The 19,032-nt window shown below is 40.2% G+C and overlaps 1 protein-coding gene across 3 annotated transcripts in view; it reads right to left on the reverse strand.

The window, feature by feature from the left end:
- LOC122813790 (major vault protein) overlaps positions 1-19,032 on the reverse strand; it is a 402,121-nt gene that overhangs the window by 27,701 nt on the left and 355,388 nt on the right. For all 3 annotated transcript variants that reach the window (XM_044086295.1, XM_044086296.1, XM_044086297.1), the window contains exon 16: positions 7,378-7,566. In XM_044086295.1, coding sequence (XP_043942230.1) covers positions 7,378-7,566 — 189 coding nt within the window. The remainder of the gene's footprint in view (positions 1-7,377; positions 7,567-19,032) is intronic.

The raw sequence follows: 19,032 nt of genomic DNA on the forward strand, positions 1-19,032 counted from the left end.
AAATATATATATATTTTACATCCCATTATCCTTCCCCTTTAAATATACATGGACTGGTGCCCTCAAGGATGAATGGAATACCAAATACTGAACCAAAAAGACATTTAAAGACCATGTGGCTAACCTCTGAAACAGTTTGCCAAAGAAAGTGACACAGTAATAAGATACAAGTAAACAGAAAGACGCCAAAGGAGCTTAGGAAAGGTGAAACAGCAGAGAGAGAGAGAGGACAAAGATCTTGGACAAACTTTTTATGTATGGCCAAAGGCCCTCTTTCACTGACTTGTATTTAAATAAATATTTAAATTTACTGACGGTGTGCTAACCTTCAAACTGAAACAGAAACACCAGCAGGTATACTAATGCTGTGATACTAGTGGTTTCATGACCAACTGAGAATAATGAGTAGAGGTTTAACTGTCACTTACTTGCACTCAGGGGCATCATACTTTGAAACCAAAGTCATGTACTTACCATAATGATAGCTCCACGTTGTCTGGTTTTCATCTGGTTCAACACATGACTTGTCGGATCCAAATGTATCCAACATCAGCATCAACTCTGAAGCTTCTTTGGTTGTAGGGCTCTGGCTCCTCCCCTACCCATAATTCCCTGTACTCCACCCTTATACCTCAGAAAGAGTTTGCCCATCTAACACAAATATTTTACAACACTGGAAATATAACAATAGTTTCAACTAAGATACAGGGGGGACAGATGGCAATAGTCAGAACAAGGCTGTTCATAAACAGGGAGTTGAGTAGTGCCCCCTGGTCACCCTGAAGTCATATGTAGCAATTTAGGAAGGGAGAAGGAAGGATGGAGGCTGAACTGGATGGAAATCTGACAATACGGATCTATCGTTATGGTAAGTACATACTATTCTTATCCAACATTGTTTATTTTCATCAAATTCAACACATGGGACAGATTCCCAAGCTGTCTACCTAGGTGGTATCAAGGACATTCCTGTGGATGGTGGAACCAAAAGGAGAAAGTGACCTAGACTGTACATCCACTTTACGATGAGACATAAAAGTATGGACTGCACAAATTTCATCAATGGGAGGCTTTCTGGAAAATGCTACCGAAGTGGATTTTGCTCTGGTTGAATGAGCTTTAGGCTTAGATTTTAGAGCCAATTTCTTTTTGTTATAGACAAATGGAATGCAGTCTGACAACCACCTTGAATGGGTAACTTTAGCAATAGCTTTTCCCAATTTTGGTTTTCAAAAAGGTAATAAGCAACTGATCAGACTTCCTTTACTTATTTCATTCGTTGAAGACAGAATCTGAGTTGATGATGAACATCTAAGCTTTGTTTGCATATCTGTTAAAAAAAATACTGGTAAATTTAGGGACTGATTAAAGTTTAGGTGTGGAAGAAAGGATGCATTCCTAAGACAAACTCTATCCTTGTGAAAAAAAAATCCATCTGACTGATGTAACTGCCATCAGAAAAACGGTTTTCCAAGTCAGGAACTTAAGATCTACAGTGGCCACAGGTTCAAAGGAGGGATAAGTTAGAGCCAGTATCATAATAGCAATTTCCCATACAGGAACTGGATTCCCTGATGAGAGATCATATTAGAAAGATTCCTCTCAAAAAGGCTTTAGAAATCCTTAGAGAAGCTATAGGGGAGTCATTATGGCCTATGTGAAAGTCTGAGACAGCTGATAGTTGAACATTGACTGAAACCTTACTCAAAAAGTTCAGATAAAAATTCGAAGATGGATGGAATGGGCAATGAGAAGGGGTCCAATCCTTTGGAAACGACCCAGATAGAAAATCTCTTCTATTTACTATGGTATATATTTTTGCGGTCGGCTTCTAAGAAGCAGATATGATCTTGACAACTGTACTGGGAAGCCTAGCATCTCTGGCTATGGCCAAAACTGGAGAAACCATGCTGTTAGTTTCATGGAGAACTGGTCTGGAGGAGGCAATCTGGATGGATGAGTTAGAAGATTTGGATAGTGATCTCATGTACTAACAGAGACCACAGGAAGGAGAACCATGTTTCTGCAGCCAGAAGGGGGCAATGAGGATCACCCTGGCCTTGTATTGTCTGACATTCTGGATAAAGGGCAAAGTAACTGCTGCATTTGTGGCAGAGATATGAGACAAAGAAGTTACAGCAAGGCTGGCCCTAGCAACAGCAGAACAAGGTGGTCAGTGTTGGATTGCAGGACCACTCATGAGGCATCAGGATAATTCTGCTCAATCTGCCAGCTAAAACACTGGATGAACTTGGGATGTGCATTGCTATCAGTAAGAGGTGTGAAGACATCGCTCATTGCCAGACCTTCATGGCCTCTCAAGACAGCAGGTAGAAATGGGTTCTTCCTTGTTTATTCATGTGCCATATCACTATCATATTGTCCCATCTGTATGGAAATCACACCCTTGGGGAAGAGATCTTGAAAAGCTTGCACCCTCACCTCCAAGCTGCTGATGCGACGACCGGCCTCTATGGATGACCATGCACCTTGAACAATCCTACCTTCAAAATGCCATCCCCTAGAAGGGAGCCATCCACAGTTACTAATGCTACCTGTGAGTCCATACTGTAACAGCATTATCAATCTGTGTGCAAACATACATAGTAATCCTATCCAAAAACATAAAAAAAAGCAAAATACAAAAAAATATGTATATGTATGTGTGTATATAAACAAATGTAAAAAACTTTTTTTTATCTACATAATGCTTTTAGTTTTAGTAAGCAGACAATTGAGGTTTGGTCATTTAAACCTGATAAACTTCCAGCATTAAAACAGAGCTGCCAATACAACCCCCTCTGGAGTAATTAGCTTTACAATTTCCCAAAGGGCCCTATAATGCATCTGTTCACAATGAGTTATAATCCATGGCTTTAGCACCAGTCATTTGTTTGTGTCAGACCCTATTTGTAGGATGCTGTTGTATTGAAAGAATATGACAGCTCCCAATTTACAGTGATCTAGAAATATCACCACTGACTTCCAAGAATTCAATGCCAAAACAGGATCGAGCCAGCCAGTCACATAGCAATCCAATTAGTTACACTACCTGAATGAGATACTGTATCAAACACCTTGGCCAGGTCAAGGTAGGCATTATACACCATTTTTCACTCATCCATAGCCATGATGACCCTCCTGAAGAAGTCTACTGAGTTGAGTATGCAAGACCTTCCCTTAAAAACCAAACTGGGATGGGTCCATTGTCCGTAGGTTTGCCAATGTCCTTGTTGATCATTTCCAGGATAACAGGTTTCATGCCTTTGCATATTAGACTTGGCAGACTTATGAGCCTGTAGTTTTTACGGTCAGTTGATGGTCCACTCGTATGAAGAGGGATGACCGTTGCAGCCCTCCATTCACCTGGTACGTAACCTGTTTTGAGGCTGTAGTTGAAGAATTCAACTGGTCTTGGCAGGTCATGTTTTATGCTATTTAGGAGGCAACCAGGGATATTGTCAGGGCATGAAGCAGTGTTTTTGGCCTTAGTGAATGCTGCCAGGACCTGCTCCCTGTTGATAGTTTGGGGGATATGCTACAAGGAACTTTACAGGGGGTAGTGAGGGTGTGGAGGTGGAAGCAAACCTAAATTTGAAAAGTCACTAGATTTGTTATGTCATCTTGGTCAGTGAAGGTTGTGGTATTTACACCCAGTTCAGCACACGGCTGAGTGTTATCTTTAAGGTTCCTGACATAGCTGAAGAAGGCTTTGTGTTTCTATTTAATCTGGGAAGCTATCCTGAACTCATAAATTAGCCTTGTTGGACTTTATTAGACTTATTAAGTTCTTGTTTAGTTGAACCAGACAGCTTGTCAGTATGAGACAAGATATTTTTTCTTTTATGTACTTTGTTAAGGCAAGGATTCCATCAGAGAGATTTCTTTTTGCTATTAGATTTGGGCTTAATTCTGGCAGGTACAGCAGCCTCAATGCAGCCATTTACATGCCTGTACATGGTTTCTGTGAATAATTTTGGATATGTAGCCATGTCCTCTGGGTTTGGGGGAACTGAGAATTATGATAAACTAATCACTTGATAGAATGTAGTTTGCTTCAGAATAGTTGCTAACTGCTAAAGGTTTGTTTCTTTGGGGGGTTGATTTTTAATTTAAGGAAAACAACTCATTGGTCCAACCTCACCAATGAGGACGTGACACAGGGAAGGGTACAATGCTCTTCATGTTGGTGAGTACCACCCTCACCAATGAAGACGTGACACAGGGAAGGGTACAATGCTCTTCATGTTGTGAGTACCAACCTCACCGATGAGGACGTGACACAGGGGAGGGTACAATGCTCTTCCATATTGCTGAATACCAACCTCACCAATGAGGACGTGACACAGAGGAGAGTACAATGTTCTTCTATGTTGGTGAGTACTATGTATGTCCTTAAGATGTGAAATGTTTCTTCACAATGTACAGGTTCACTGACTCGATGCAGGCATGAAGAACCAAACCTAATGTGTGGGATTCATTGCTGAGGCCTGGATTATGAGACTGGTGTACTGCAGCCATGCTCCAGATAGGCTGACCTGGGGCCCAATTCCAAAACAGCTTCTCTCAGTGTAAGTGGTCAGTTACATTAACAGCAAGTCTTTGGAAACTGGGCCCCTAGTTTTGTCTTGTTCAGTAAAAAAGGTTTTCATAGGCGAGAATCCGCAAAATAGCATCTCTCCCTGTACTGCCTGGGGAACTTGAAACTGGCTCTGATGTCATTACTTACCTTTCTAAGACTGTTCCTGAAGGCACACCTGTGCAGAATACTTATAACAGCAGATCTGGGAAGAAGTCATTAGGATACTAAAGAAATCCATTTACAGCTCTTTTGTTTGATGAGCAAATTTGTAAGTCACTTGCCATAAAAACATTATGTTCACACTTGTACTAAATTTCTGTAGTATAAAAGTTCAGTCGTACATTTATCAAGTAGCTGTTTATTCTGAACATTGCATATTCTATCCACTTTTTGTTGAGTACACTTTATATAATCAAGTCGTAGATGTATCTATCTGTTACAGAATTCTGGCACTTCCCTGGTAGTAGCTGACATGGGTGATGGCAGTGCTGGTCATCCAGTTTAGCAAAAAAATAAATAAATAAATAATAATAAAAATAGGCTTTCTCAAAGAAGAAATAAGCTGAGTACCTCCCAGAGCATGTTATACATACCAACTCAGGTCAGCTGAAGACCTGCATCAGCTTACGCAGAAAAAAAAACGTAAAATGTCTGGATCCAAATTACATCACAGACAAATATGACTAAAATGTTACTACTTACTGAACTAATTACTTCTCCGTCTTACAAAATGGCTAGAAGCCAATGTGCTTCACATATGAATATGCCTAATTACATCTACAAAATAACTGTGATCCAATGTGCTTCATATACAAATATGTGTTAAATCTTATTAGTTACTGCTTTAATAATGTCTACCAAAGCCACAGGAATCTAATGTTCTTCACATATGGGTATGCCTAAATATCACCTGCTTCACTAACCATGTCTTCTTAAGATAGGTGGAATCCAACGTGCTTCATACATGAACATGCCTAAATTAAATTACTGAACTAATATTGCCTCCCAAAACAGCTGGCATCCAACTTGCTTCACACAGGTGTACGCTCAGACATTATTACTTAATGTCCTAACTAGGTGTCTCTCTATATCCATGGCTAACACTTCACACAGCCGCCCTTTCCATTGGGGGGAGGGGTGCATTCGCCCTTTCCATTGGGGGGAGGGGTGCATTCCTTAAGTCATATATGGGACATTGCCAACATGACTGGTCATCTGGCACAAATTCAGGTAAGTGAAAGGACTCATCATTCCTGTCCTCAAATTCTAGGTCATACGACTGTACTGTACAAAACACAGACTCTGCAATGGTGCAACTGAAATCAGTTTGCCTAAAAAGAGAAACAAACAATGAAAAATATAGTGAGGCATGAATCCCACCAAGCTGAGTGGGAAAGTACTCAATGGCAAATGATGGAGCACCGATTACATACAAGAACTGTTAAGAGCAAACTATAATGAAAGAATGGGGTTGTTGCAGGAAAACTGGAAAAAAAATTCAAGTAATGACAAAATCACCAGAATGGTGCGACTCCTAAGACATGCTATATGTTGCTACAGCTAACATGAAAGAAGACATCAATGCTCAAACACTGTGAAATCGTTACTGTACTGTATACTTTGTACCAGTGTCCAGTTCCTCGAAAAGCCAACCTCAGTATAAAGCTTCCTGTTTCAAAACTGGGACATAAGGCCATCGTAAGGTAATGTGACCGATTATCAGACGCTCATTTACCAAATGTTGTTATAAATGAAAACTTCTTTATAGTTTTATAAGTTGTGCAGAATCTTTGACATCCTCCTGTAGGAAGGTTACACTCCCTACCTTCTACTTGTAAATCTGAGGCTGCTGAAAGATACAACCAGTTTAAAGAAAAAGTGTTTTCACAAAGCATAATTGGTCATTTGGCTCTGAATGAATGAACTTCAACTAAAAGGTTATCATCTTCGAGATTAGTTATTCTCATGGAAAGGTGTTTATGTCAGCATTCTGGTAAGACTGTAGCAATAACTTCCGTGAAACCTCACCCTCACCCTAGTGTGACACCTTGTGTTACAGAACAATAACTTCTGTGAAATGTTATCCTCACCCTCAGTGCGACACCATGGGTTCTAAAACTTATATAAACCTACAGTACACCCTCAATTCTCAGATCCATGAAAGCCCATCTCACACCTAAGATGGTTGTACTTCACTTTGCAGCTATTCATAAACTCACAACAAGGGCTCTGTTACAACATCCTGATTAAAAGAAAACACACACACACACACACACACAGACACACACACACACACAGACACACACACACACACAGACACACACACACACACACACAGACACACACACACACACAGACACACACACACACACAGACACACACACACAGACACACACACACACACAGACAGACACACACACACAGACAGACACACACACACAGACAGACACACACACACAGACAGACACACACACACACACACAGACACACACAGACACACACAGACACACACAGACACACACAGACACACACAGACACATGAAACACATCACCTCAACTCAGAATTTCATGGGAGTCTCATCTTTAGGCTCAATCCAATGTTAACTGGTCCTAAGGTGTAAGAACCAATGTATTTTGGTTCCTTCACCTTGGGAGCTTATTGTACTTCTGCTCACAGACACATGATATACCATCCCTATTTTCACTCTATGAAATCCTAGATGACATTATGCCTTATAAGAGACCTTCAGTGTCCTACTGTTGCGTAAGGCCTTTACAATGAAACAGCACTGTACCTGAAGCTCCGGGCCTGCCATGGCAATGTCCCTAAGGGTGGTCGATCCAATGCTGGCCACCATTTCATGGAACTTCTTCACCTCAATCTCAGCCAGCTCTTTGACTTTCTCAGTCTCCAGCTTATTCTTCGCACTGAGGAATCCCAGCTCATGTTCGCGAGCCTTTGAAAGACGCATCAGCTCTGCATTCTGTGAAGAAACAAACAGAAGGCTTAAGCTTTACTAGTTACTGCAAGCCACTGGTTCCAAACATTAAGAAAGGCACTCTATTAAACGAGTTTCTATCAAGAGGTTTACTTCTGCGAAATGATTTTAAAATAGCAATTTCTCTACGTAGCCATACTCTTTAGTCGTCAAACTCAAAAGACAAAGAACTTTTTTTTTGTTTAGAACTGCAGCATCTAGGAACCCACCAACTATTCTAAGTCTGAAACCTACAGCTTCTACTACTACTCAAAAGCCAAGAGTTATCTTTACTGTAACTTTTTTACAATTTGCTACTTTTGCTTTATTCTGATCAAATGAATGCTTAAAGTGCACATATAAATGGCATTACAATCATTATTTAAAACTGCATACAAGTGACAATCCAATCTAACTCAGAACCACTTCTTCCATTATGGGACTTAAACCAATTTAACAAATTCTGCAAAGGCGTACAACACTGCCCATCAGGGAAAAGAATAGTTATAACAGACAGGAAAATCAGCCATGCTTCGTATGCCATTTAAATGCAAGTACAGAAAGCAGGCATTACGGAAGGGTAGCAGTCTTTTTCTGTTGATCAAATGTACGTTTCTGCCATATCGGCATGCACCCATACAGAGTGAAATAAAATGGAAGATGACAAGTGCAACTACAAATCTCAGCATTTGGGCCACATCAAAAGTATTTATATATATATATATTTGAATATTTTTTTTGGCAGAGTACATGTGCAGCTTCCAGCATTCCTTGTCTTGTCAAACAATATAAGTCAGCCTGGCAAAACAAGTATATGCCCATTTCATACTCAGACTCCCCGGGTGAGACGTCTCTTCTACTACTAACAGTAAAGCCCGCAGTCATTTAATGAAAAAAATATCTTCCTTTCTGCTGTTGATAATCAAGCTCCAGGATTTTCCTGTCCGAAAAGGAACTATCGTAAAGGAAGGGAAATACTACTGATGTCGATGTCCACACCAAGACCCAACCTTCTTGTCTCAAATCTGTTATTCCTCATTGGTTTGACTATTTTTTTTTTTTTTGCATTTTTATTTAGTGAAGCTCAAAGCTGACCAAAACATGGCACACCTGAAATGCTGCATGGTAACACACACACACACACACACACACACTTTATACCTCTCAACTGTCCAATATTTTGCAGAATGTCCAGATTTTTGACACATATTTTTGTCTGTTTCTCATAACATCTGTGTTTTCTGGCAAATCATTGATGACTGAAGTCAGAATATGACAGACATTTGAGTTTCAGATGTCATGCCCTTCAGGGAAAAAAACTTGTTAGCATATCAACTTTTGAAGTTTGTAAGAGCAATATTTAAAAATTGTCCCTCTTTTTGTGTATTTATCCCCCTGTTATATGGCCTTGTCCAGATCTCTTGCTCCGAGAAGTATGACTCTTTTCAGCTTTTTACCTAATTTTAAATTCAGCAGTAAACTGTGAAGTTAAGCAAGCATGCAGGCATCCTTACAACTGCATTATTCTGGTTGACGGCTTTTGCTGGGGTAGAGTGATGTCATGCACTATTTGCGGAACTACCAAGGCTGAGAGGGAGGAGCAGTGGGATGGGGCCTGTAAAACAATACAGGACAAGCGGGATAGCAATTAATTTATTGGACCTCATTCTCCCTGCTTCGTAGAGACCTAGACTCCTAGAGTGAGGTAAGGCTTCCGATTAAACCTGTAGTATGGATAGTGTGGATCATGACGGTTGTGTTTGGAGGGATGCGCTTTATTTTCCTAACAATAACTTATCTTACCTAGGTCTGGGGGTGGGGGGGGGGGTCCAGTTATGCTTTTTAAAGATGTTCATAGTTGTACTTGGAGTTTGCCTTACTTGTTATTGTCAGCTTTAGTATCTGAAAAGTGTTAAGACGGCCTTATTTTGAATACTCACTGTATTAGAGTTAGACTGAAGAGAGATGTGCAGTGCATGAAAAGTTTGCATTAAGTGTTGTACACTGTTTTGTTCCAACGTGCATGGTACAGGGGGAATCTCGTGGTCACGTTTTTGAGCGTGCAATTAGTGCTGCTGGTTTGTTCAGCTGCTTCAGCATACTGAGGTTGTGTTTTATTATCACTTATCCTGAAACAAAAATACCTAACAGGAAAAGAAAAATCGTAGATGAAAAGTGAGTGTATCAAAGCCAATGGGAATCAGACTTTGATTACAGACAACAGGAATAAAATTAAATTTCTTGTTTGCATTGTCAGTGCCTAAAGAGTATAATGTGAAACGACACTACAGTACATCACGCAGTAAAACCTTTGATATCTATAGTGGAGAATCAAGACACACCATTACTGCAGAATATAAGAAGAAATTGATGCACCAAACCAGTTTTTTTTTTTTTACAAAACTTAGCAGTGAACAAAGTTCTAGCCTTGCCGCATCGTACAAAGTAGCATTGGAGTTAGTGAAAGCAAAGAAGCATTTTAGTGATGGTTTGATAGTGAAGAAATGTGCAATTAAAATGGCAAAATAATTTAATGAGCCAAAATTAGCTGAGAAGTGGGATTATCTCAACAGACCATTGTAAGACACGTACAACACATGGATCAGAATGTTTAAAAAAAGCTGTGTGATTTAATAGCAAAATGTGAGTACTTTTCATTGCGTCTGGATGAAAGTGCTGATCAAGCAGATGCAAGTCAACTTTTAATTTTTGATCAGACTATTCAGGAGGAGTTTACAATTAATGAACTCCTCACGCTTGTGTCTTTACATGGGATGACTAAAGGTACTGACATTTTTGAAGAAGTTCAAAAGTCTGTTATGAACTACAGAGGATTTGACAAATGTTCCTGCACTGGAACAGATGGGGCCAAAGCAATGACAGGGACTGGAAGCGGCTTTTGTGGACTATTGAAACAAAATAATAATAACTGGCCTACAATTCGTTGCATAATTCACCAAGAAGAACTCTGTGGAAAATTTCTACGTCAAGTCAATGCCATGAAAGTAGTTGTAAAAATAACTAACATTATACGAGGAGGTAATAGTTCTCGGAGTCATCATAAGTTTCGCGATTACTTGAGTGAAATGGATGCTGCATATGGTGATTTGCTCCTTCATTCTGATATTCGGTCGAGTGCTGGAAAATATCTGGAACACTTTTTTGCCATTCGGAAAGAAATACCCATATTTCTTAAAAATTATGTGAAATTTGACACAACAGAACTTGAAAATCTAATGCAAGATCCCATATTTTTTATCAGATCTTGCATTTACAACAGATATGACCAACCATTTGATTGAGCTGAACTTAAAACTGCAGGGCAAACAACAGAATATTGCCAACTTATATGGTCATTTGAATGGCCTTAAAAGTAAATTGAAGCTTTTTAAATCAACACTGGCTAATAATATTTTAACTTTTTTTCCAAATTGTAAACAACGTTTTGAAGATTCTGAATTGCAAAGAACATTTTGAAGAAATTAAGAATTTTGAGGAAATATCATTTTCCACTCATGTGAAGTATATTGGCATGATCATTGCAGATTTTCAGAATCGATTTGGTGATTTTAAGGAAACTGAAGAAGATTTTTTTAATTTTTACTCATCCCTTGACTGTTACCATTGAAAATGTAAGATCTGACCTTCAGCTGGAATTGTGCAATTCAATCAGACCCTTTTTATACTAACAGACGTGAAAAAGGAAAAGATTTTTTTAATTATGTAGTAAGAATCTTTGTGTTCAACATCTTTGTATCATGTATAGTAAAGGTTAAAATGTGAAATTGCATTGCGTGCAAAGAAGCAAGTTAAAATAAGCTGTTTTTCTTGTAAAGAATTTGCTGACCAAAGAGGAATGCACAGATGTTACCTTGGTCCAGGCACAAGCTTATCTTGTGACTGACCTCTGACCATCTAAGGCTCCAGTATGTGAATTTATAGCCTTGACTGAAATTCCTTGTCTAGTAACCAGCTACTGTGTACGTGCAGAGAAGGGTATAAAAACCCATGTGAAGTGTACAGAAATTAGACTGCTGACATACCATGTACTTTGTAGCATGTCTCCATGCATGTAAAATAAACCTTTTTGCTTATTTTTATCTGCGTGATTCTTCCAGTATATGTTAAGAGTATTAAAATCTTTTGACATTTCTGGTGCCCAAGAACGTGGGGCCACCTCTCCACGGTACGAATCGCATAAGAGGGACTGAAAAACCTGTACAGGAGGGGAGAACGAATCTCGGGCTCCCTTGAACGGAAAGACCTCCGACGAAGAAGTCGTAAGTAGAGGCCAGTCCCTCTTAGATTCGATCCATGGGACGGTGATTTAACGGGCGGAAGATCCGCAGTAAGGTAAGCTTTTACATTTATAAAAGTACTTTTTTTAAGGGACTAGTCATAAAGGAATTTCTTTTGTTTAAACTTTACAAAAGACCGGTAGAGATCTCAGGAAAAGGAAACAGTTTTTCTTTTAAATAAGAAAAATGGGAATAGGAAGCAGTTGTTGCGCTAGTAAGGGCTGCTTAAATAATAGGACTGAAGATGAGGAATATATGTTTAAATTACATCCAAAAAAAAACTTAAAATACATAAAAAAATGAAAGACAAATTATGGGTTTAGTGTTAACTTAAATAGATCAGAATGTCAAAATTTGGTGAGAGATCTGCGTAGGGACGCAGGTGGCAAAGTTAAAAATCAAGTAAAGGTGGGATTCCCTCAAGCACAGAAAAGGTTAAAAGAAGCTAATAAGAGACATAGGGAACAATTTTCGAATAAGGAAAATGGTGGCTCGAGTGCAAAAGGTGCATTTTTTGTCCATAAAGAAGATGACGAGACATCTGCTGTCTGTCGTAAACCGACAGCCCCACCCTTGTATCCAGAAGTCCCTAAAGAAATGGTCAGTCCACCCCAGTATCAGGAAAAAGAAGCAGAAAATCAAGAAAAGGTGTCCTCCGTAGTTTTACAGGAGGCAGAGAAGCAGGGAAAAATACCCTCCGTAGTTTTACAAAAACAAGCAGAGGAGACTCTGGAACTACGTAACCGTAGTATAGACAAATCAGAGTAAAAACAAAAAGAAGCTAAAGTACATACCCTGTCCACAGACTCATATCCCCTTACATGCAGAAAAATATCTTGAGGAAAAGAAAAGAAAAGAAAACAGGCTCAAACCTTTACGGTGAGCGCGGATGGAACACTTATGTTAATGTAAGCTCCGTCCAACAGAGGTAGAGGAAGGGGACGGGGTAGAGGCAGAGGGAGAGGGAATGTAGGACATTTTGAAGATTACGAAGGCAGACAAAAGAGGGGGGAATGTTTTAAATGCAGTAAGAAGGGGCATTTCGCAAGAGATTTACGGAATTCCGGGAAATCCGCTGCTGCTCCAGATCATAGTTCAGCATGACTATATGATGGCAGCACGGACGAACCGGACCCAGGTGCTAAGGTCGACTGGCAAGAGTCAGTAATACAGAATGAGGATGATTTTGAGGATGTAAATAAAGAAGGTAAAAGGGAATGTGCAGGATGGGAACATGAGATAACTGATTTTTCAGAAAAAGGTGAATATCAGGTTGTTAGCCTGACAGCTCTAGCTATGACTATGCAGTTAGAAGTGCAACCGGTAATCATATTACAGGTTGAGGGGAGGGACGTAGAATTTCTATGTGACTCAGGGGCTTCTAGGACCTTATTGAAACACACTGCAGTACCGTCCAATGTGACTACTGATGACTATGTATTAGTCAAAGCAGCCGACGGCCGCATTTATAAAGAACCTTTGTCTAAACCTTTATGGTTTACGGACCCTGAAACTAATCAAACCATTAGATTTCGGGTGATTGTCTCCCGGATTTGCCCTGTTAACTTATTAGGAAGGGATTTGATGCATGTTTTTGGAATAGCAGCAGTACCAACTGCATCAGGAATCTTGGCTAAGCGTATGGAAATTCAGGGTGAGATGTTGCAGGTAGGGCAAGGGGATTTACATTACTGGTACAGTAATGATCTTATTGAAACAGGACCACAAAGCGTGGCCAATGAGTTAACTAACCTAGCTTTGAGCAAATATAGTACGGCTATTCAGTTACCAGAGGCTGCCAAACAACTACACTGTACAATGTATTACAGAAAAAAATGTGGGACCTGATCCCAAGTATGAGAAACAATTTTTTTTAAACACAAGGTGACCAGGATCCTATTACAAAATCTTTATTGGGACAGGGCAGGGAACTCCGCAGTTACTTGTAGTCTCACAAGAGACATGCAACAGCTTTTTCAAAATGCCTCAATCCCACATGTATCTGTGACTAGGGAAGAACAAACGGCATGGTATATAGTTGGGAAAAAGGTTACCGATTGGTCAAAAATGATGCAGGGACAGCTGGCAGGTAAGGGGGTTCAGGTACAGAAGTTAAATTGGGTAACTCAAGCCAGACTAACGGTACATCTTCAAAAAGATTGGTTAACACAGACGGGTGGCACGCCATCCTGACTATGCTTTCGGACCCCACAAGAAAAAATTGAAACTACAGTCAGTACCAAAATCCTTACGGTCCCTAGGACAGCACGACATTCGGCTAATGAAAACAACAGGACAGGTTAAAATAACTCCAAAATCCGATTTTAAACCTCATAAGCATCAGTATCCATTAAGTAAAAAGGCAGAAGAAGGCATTTTTCCAGTAATCACGGCTCTACTGAGATCTGGGGTTTTAATTCCATGTACAGATTCACCGTGTAACACACCCTTGTTCCCAGTAAGGAAACCGGACGGGACATGGAGAATGGTACAGGATCTGCAAGCTGTAAATGCTGCTGTAATGCCAAGGGCTCCTGTGGTCCCAGATCCATCTGTTTTGTTAAATGATATCCTTCCCACGGATAAGTATTTTTCTGTTATTGACATTAGTAACGCATTCTTTTCTATTCCCCTACAGGAAGATAGTAGGTTTTGGTTCGCCTTTACGTTTATGAGCCAGCGGTACACATACACACGACTGCCGCAGGGATATTGTGAAAGCCCTACAATCTTTTTGCAAGAAGTGTCGACAAACCTGGCACAGTTTCAACCAGAGCATGGCTGTCATCTACTATTGTACGTGGACGACATCTTACTGGCTGCACCCACGGAGGCTGTCTGTGAGTCCGAAACTATTCGGTTATTGCATTTTTTGGCGAAAGAGGGACATAAGGTAAATAAATCTAAATTACAGTTTTGTAGAACTGAAGTACGGTATCTAGGCTATACCATTTCAACTGCTGGTAGACAACTAGATAACTGTAGAAAAGAAGCCATTTTACAGGTACCAATGCCCAGCAAAAAAAAAAAAAAAAAAAAAAAAAGAAATGATGTCATTTTTAGGAATAACAAATTTGTCGTAGTTGGATTCCCAACTATGTAGAGGAAGTAAGTCCACTTTCGGAACTTATTTTCGCACTTCCCATGGCAGCACATGACGCGCTGCAATGGACGGATAAGGCAATATAGGCATTTACTAGGGTAAAACAATTGATAGCAGGATCTGCAACACTTAGCTTCCCTGACTATACAAAACCCTTTGTTCAGACAGTAGATTGTAAGCAAGGCTTTATGACATTGGTTCTGTTGCAAACCTATGGAAATAAGTTGAGACCATTAGCTTTTTATTCTAGTAAATTGGACACAGTGGCACGATCATTGCCACACTGTGTACAGGCAGTAGTCACAGCCGCACAGGCTGTGCAAGCGTCTGCAACCCTAGTTTTGTTTCATGACCTTACCTTACGAGTACCGCACTCTGTCGCAGTAATACTACTACAGGATAAAGTTACCTTTCTCTCTCCTAGCAGACACTTATCCTGCATAACAACGTTACCATCACAACCACACATGACCACTGAGCGATGCACCACTCTTAATCCAGCCACGCGGTTACCTACAGCCGACGATGGTGCCCCTCACGTGTGTTTAGATTTGATACACTCTAATGTCTTACCAAGACCAGACCTTAAGGACCAACCTTTGGCAAATTCAGATTGGACCCTGTTTATAGATGGGTCAGCATGTAAAAATGAGGCAGGCATTACACAAGTGGGTTATGCAGTCACAACTGAGACTACGGTACTAGAGGCAAGACCCCTCCCCAGGAACCTGTCCGCACAAGCGGCCAAATTGATTGCTTTGTCCAGAGCATGCACCATTTCCAAGGATAAGGCAGTTACTATCTACACAGATAGTCAGTATGCTTTTTCCACGGTCCATGTCTTTGCACAGCAATGGAAAAATAGGGGAATGGTTACGGCCTCAGGAAAGGAAATAACCCACAAGGATTTAATCCTTAGCCTCTTACAAGCTGTCCAACTGCCACGGGGACTGGCCATCTGTAAGTGCGCAGCGCACACGAATGCCAAGGATCCAGTACTACTTGGAAATGCACTGACTAACAAAACTGCAAAACGTGCAGCCTTAACCTCTACATTTGCACTCGAGACCACACAAAAGGAACTTCACCCTACAGATAAATTTGATCTACAAACTTTACAGGTAATGCAGGAACTTAGTACAGTTCGGGAAAAACAGTGATGGGTTAAATATGGGGCTATTCAAAAGCAGGGAGTTTTTGTAGGTCCAAATGATAAGTATGTCTTGCCAACAAACCTTTTTAGGTATGGCTCATTAGTGACGCATGGCCCATCTCATCTGGGCCCTGCTGCTATGGTTCAAATGATCCAGCGAATTTTCTGGACCAAGGGCTTTATAGCATACGCTAAACGATTTTGTTTATCATGCCTGCTTTGTGCACGATACCATAGTGGTGGGGTGCGGATCACCCCAGCAGCTTTTCCACTGCCTCCGTATCCATTTCACACAATCTGCATGAATTTTATTGAACTAACTCCTGTTCAACAGAAGCGATTTGTGTTAGTCATTATTGACGCTTTTACAAAATGGGTTGAAGCTTTTCCGGTAGCACACCCAGATGCACTGTCGGTAGCCGATGCCCTTACAAATAACATTATCCTTCATTTTGGGCTACCTACACGCATCTATTCTGATAATGGCACACATTTCATAAACCAAGTTATTCAAAAGCTGGCCGCCGTTTTTCAGATAGAGTTAAAACATCATTGTGCCTACCACCCACAGTCAGCAGGGTTGGTTGAACGCCATAATGGCATTCTCAAAGGCAAGTTACGTAAACTCATGGCCGAGACGCATCAGTCTTGGATAAACTGCTTACCTCTGGCACTCCTGTCCATGCGTACCACTCCCACCTCAAAAGGGGTAACACCATTTGAACTATTATACGGGAGACCTTATTACGTCCCACAGTGGCAAAATCTTTTGCCTGCGGAACGTGAGGGGGGTGAAGAGATAGCAGATTACATGAGGAAATTGCTGACCAGAACTAACACTTCTCTAATGAATGATTGCTTTTCAGATCAGAAGAACAACAGGATCCTGGAAGTGAAACCCGGGAACTGGGTTTGGATTAAAATTGTCAAGAGGAAGACGTGGGTCTCCCCCAAGTGGGAAGGTCCATACCAGGTATTGATTGCAACACCCACAGCAGTCCGAATAAAAGAACGAACATCGTGGATCCATCTGACACACTGTAAACTGGTAAAACAGTTTGAACTGGACAAAACTTGAGTTCCCCTGAGGAACACTGATTAGTAGTAATCTTGTTTTGTATGAATATCTGACTATTGTAGCAATGCAGAGAAATACCAGAAGGGAGCAGCCCTTCCCACAAAAGCATTCCAAAATAATTTTGTTGTTAGTAAGTGTGATTGTTACTTTTCTGTTTTGGTCGTTTTTATTTTCAAACAAGACTAGCCAAGTAAAGAGAGATGATGCATATGCTCTATCTTTTAATGTTTCAAATTGTTGGATATGCACGGCTATCCCTACTGTACATGGTGGTCTAATGTTAGGTACAGTCCCTTTGGGGGCAAATGATACATGGGCTAATTTACTATTTAAAACTTCAAACGTAGCCTTAAAGGATAAAATAGCATTACCCCTCATGGGTCGCCAGAATGGAACTGTATGTTTTCAAAGATTTGGGAAGATTAAGGTTGGATGGAGTCAGTGTAATGTAACAATAATTCATAACTGTACAATAGATGGGCACTGTGCAATGAGTTTCAAGCCTATAAGAGTGCTTGTTAATAGTACAGGGCTTATTAATGGCATAAGTTTCTTTGAAAAAATGTTATCTGTGTATGATATTTTGTTTAAAGGGCTGCAAGATAAAGGAAATCACTTTGTTCCAGTCAATATTACACTTAAAGTAAATGATTGTTATTTTATCTGTGGTAGAAAAGCATACAAATGGTTACCAAGGAATTGGTCAGGCAGTTGCTTTTTGGGTTATTTAGCACCAGCTATAGGACATACATTTTCTCTTCCCCAAGGTAAAATACGAAATGTACGTGCTGTTAATAAACCTGTTAATCCCGTAGGTAACACTGATGCATCCTGGATCTATCAACACGATTTGGCCCATAGTAGCAGCAAGGGGCTATCACATATGGACTTGGGCGATGATGTTATTTCCTGGGCTGGTATTCTTCCAGCGTATGGGACAGTAAAATCCATTTGGGAGCTCAGAAAACTGTCAAAACTGTTAAAAACCCTGAGCAATGCAACTTTTTCTGCGCTAGAATTGGTGACGGATGAGTTAACTGCAATGAGGACTGTAGTATTGCAGAATCGTATGGCGCTCGTAGCGGTGAAAGGAGGTACTTGCGAGTGTTGTCCGTTCATTCCAGACAACGAAATATGACATGAACAGCCATCTGGAGATCCTACAACAAGTTTCTGAACTTACAAATCCAGGACAGAATCTATTAACTGACTTTTTCCAAAATTGGTTTGGAAATTGGGGAACAGTACTTATGAATGTCTTAATTGCTATATGTGTTGGTGCCATTATATTCCTACTGTTGGGTTGTTGTTGCATTCCTTGCATCCGAATGATAATATCAAGTGTATTGTCTGCCAATGCAACTAAAGCTTATTATTCTGAATATACAGAACACGAGTCATGCGAAAAACTGTATGAATAAAATGTATTACTTATGATACAAAGTGTTGTAAGGGGGGAAATGTAGTAAGAATCTTTGTGTTCAACATCTTTGTATCATGTATAGTAAGGGTTAAAATGTGAAATTGCATTGCGTGCAAAGAAGCAAGTTAAAATAAGCTGTTTTTCTTGTAAAGAATTTGCTGACCAAAGAGGAATGCACAGATGTTACCTTGGTCCAGGCACAAGCTTATCTTGTGACTGACCTCTGACCATCTAAGGCTCCAGTATGTGAATTTATAGCCTTGACTGAAATTCCTTGTCTAGTAACCAGCTACTGTGTACGTGCAGAGAAGGGTATAAAAACCCATGTGAAGTGTACCGAAATTAGACTGCTGACATACCATGTACTTTGTAGCATGTCTCCATGCATGTAAAATAAACCTTTTTGCTTATTTTTAT

Source organism: Protopterus annectens, chromosome 10.part0 (genome assembly GCF_019279795.1).
Source record: "Protopterus annectens isolate FY-2018-M chromosome 10.part0, PAN1.0, whole genome shotgun sequence".
In the NCBI taxonomy this organism is placed as follows: Eukaryota; Metazoa; Chordata; order Ceratodontiformes; family Protopteridae; genus Protopterus; species Protopterus annectens.